This window comes from Penaeus monodon, chromosome 9 (assembly GCF_015228065.2).
Source record: "Penaeus monodon isolate SGIC_2016 chromosome 9, NSTDA_Pmon_1, whole genome shotgun sequence".
In the NCBI taxonomy this organism is placed as follows: domain Eukaryota; kingdom Metazoa; phylum Arthropoda; class Malacostraca; order Decapoda; family Penaeidae; genus Penaeus; species Penaeus monodon.
In genome coordinates this window covers 41,942,841-41,945,291 of record NC_051394.1, presented here as the reverse complement: position 1 = coordinate 41,945,291, position 2,451 = coordinate 41,942,841, and the positions used below count along the sequence as shown (strand labels likewise).

Sequence of the window (2,451 nt, the reverse complement as noted above, 5' to 3'; positions counted from 1 at the left end):
CCATGATGGATTAAAGTAAGCTTTACACGCGTAATAGAGTAGCAAAAAACTACGAAAACTAGAAAATGAAAATACATCACACAATTTCCGGGATATGGTGAACACTAAACCCCCTATTATATAAGATACAACCTATTGTTTAAGAGGGTAGATTGCATGTGATGCATACACACACACACACACACACACACACACACACACACACACACAAACACACATATAAATACATATATATATATATATATATATATATATATATATATATATATATATATATATATATCCCATTCAGCCCTGAATTTTTTTTTGCTTTAGATTTTTATGATATTATGACAGCGTATTTGTCGTGGTCTAAAAAGGCTACAAGCATATTTTTAGATGTGTATCATGAGTAGTTCTAGAGATATTGACCTTTAAATTTTGGCCCAAATTTGGTCCGTCGGGGCTCTAGCATGTACGCAAAATAAAAGTTTAAACAAAAAACAGAAATTGCAATGAAACAAGTGTGTAAATTCACAATATATATATTGTACCTTTCAGAAAAAACACAAATTTGATAATTCCAGGTATATTTCTTCTTATACATTTGGAATATAAGAAAATAAAAATATATTTTTCCCCTAAGGTTAAGTCTCCCATCAAAATTCAATGCCAAGGTATATTTTTTTGTTACAAACAAAACTCTTTCCTTAATGAAAAATCGCAGGTTCAACTTCAATACAATGCATTTTTCATTAAAACAAACATTTAAGTAACACTCATTACTTTGACTGCAGTAAAAATGAGGACATATTCATCAGCTCTGCATATCTGCATACCATAATCTTTACTTACTGAAAAGAAACAAAACCTTTTTTTCTTTCTTAGTGAGAAAAAGTAAGTTACTTTCAAATTTCTTCATTAGCAGAAACATTTAAATTTGTAAACCTTAATCATCAAATATTTCAGGGCAAATGGAAAAGAGAATAACAATTTCTTTCATATGAAAGACAAAGAAAAACTTTGCAACTTTTGCATGAAAACTTGGTCCTCCCATTGCACCCTGGATATCGACATCTCATTCTAGAGGCATAAGGGGGTAATGCATCAGGCATATGGCATGCACTGTTAGTACGCTTTGCAGCAGTGGGAAGGGGCCTTGTTCTTTTTCTAGAAATGTCAGCATGCTCCTCTGAAATATCAGACTCACTGTTGTCATCATTTAGAACTTCTTCAGAAATCAAAGAATAAGCTATTTCCAATTTAAAACCCATACTGTCCATGGCAACAGAACTGCTTTTTTCACAATCTTTTCTGTACTCTAACCATGCATTTGCGCAAGAGAGGTCCAAAAGATGCAACATTGCTCGAACAGTAAATTTTGCAGAACGTGTTGCACTTCTGTAATAGCTAATGACCTGATCAATAATATCAACGCCCCCCATCTTTAAGTTGTATAGCTCAACAACCATAGGACGTTGCACTTCTAAGTGGCGTTTTTCTCTTTTACACCACCTCTGACAAGTAGATACTGGCTGAATACTATGTTCATTAGATGCTAAGGTGATAGGTTTTTTTTGTCAAACCATACAGTTATACAAAAAGCAGAATCAACTCTCACTGCACAGTCAGAGGATCCTCTGCCAGATCTCTTTAATTGATTCTCAGTCTTCAATCGACACTGTTTTGGCACAAGGTTCTTCTTCATTGTCCCTGTAGCTCCCATTCCTAATGATGAGAGAATTTCTAAGAGCTTAGGTGTAGTAAAAAACCTATCAAAGAAGAAACTAGTACCTCTACTGACTGACTTTACAAATCTTAGGACTGCAGCTTCTCCTATCTTAAGGGTACCCCACTCTGGAAGATGAAGTCCAGTTCTTTGTACACTCAAAAGCAAGTCTTCCTTACCCTGAAAAAACTCAAAATCTAGGACTTGGCCATCACTACTAGCTAAAACAAAGATCTTTAGGCCATGTGGATTTGGTTTCCGAGGTGTAAATTGCTTAAGGTGTGTTCTGCCTGTAAATGGAATTATCATTTCATCAATTGAGACATATTGAGGTCTATCTAACTCCAAACAGCGTGAACGAACACAATCTATGAGTGGTCTTATTTTATGAAATCTGTCTGATTTCCTCTGTGCTGCATTCAACAGACTCTCATCAAAGACTTTCAGAGAAGCTATGATTACTGAAAACATGTCACGACTCATGGCATCAGCTATAACAGAAATCCTTGTTTTCTTTTGCCAGTACATTTTAATTCTAGGGAATTTTAACACTGACATAAGGAAATTTATTCCTATAAACTTTTTCATTTGATCTACTGTTAGTGATAATGGCTTTCCTTTTTTGGACATGTACTTTTTCTGTGTTTCTAGAGTCATTGCATCTAAAATTTCAGATGAGAGGTAAGCCATGAAATAATCTATAGGGGAGAGAACTGTGAGTTGAAAATTAGTTCCCTGAAAAT

General features: G+C 34.6%; 1 protein-coding gene across 2 annotated transcripts in view; it reads right to left on the bottom strand.

The window, feature by feature from the left end:
* Positions 1-508: 508 nt before the first annotated feature.
* LOC119577168 (piggyBac transposable element-derived protein 3-like) overlaps positions 509-2,451 on the bottom strand; it is a 3,111-nt gene continuing 1,168 nt past the window's right edge. For both annotated transcript variants that reach the window (XM_037924883.1, XM_037924882.1), the window contains exon 2: positions 509-2,451. This exon is cut by the window's right edge. In XM_037924883.1, the coding sequence (XP_037780811.1) occupies positions 1,538-2,451 (914 nt within the window). In that variant the 3' untranslated portion in view covers positions 509-1,537.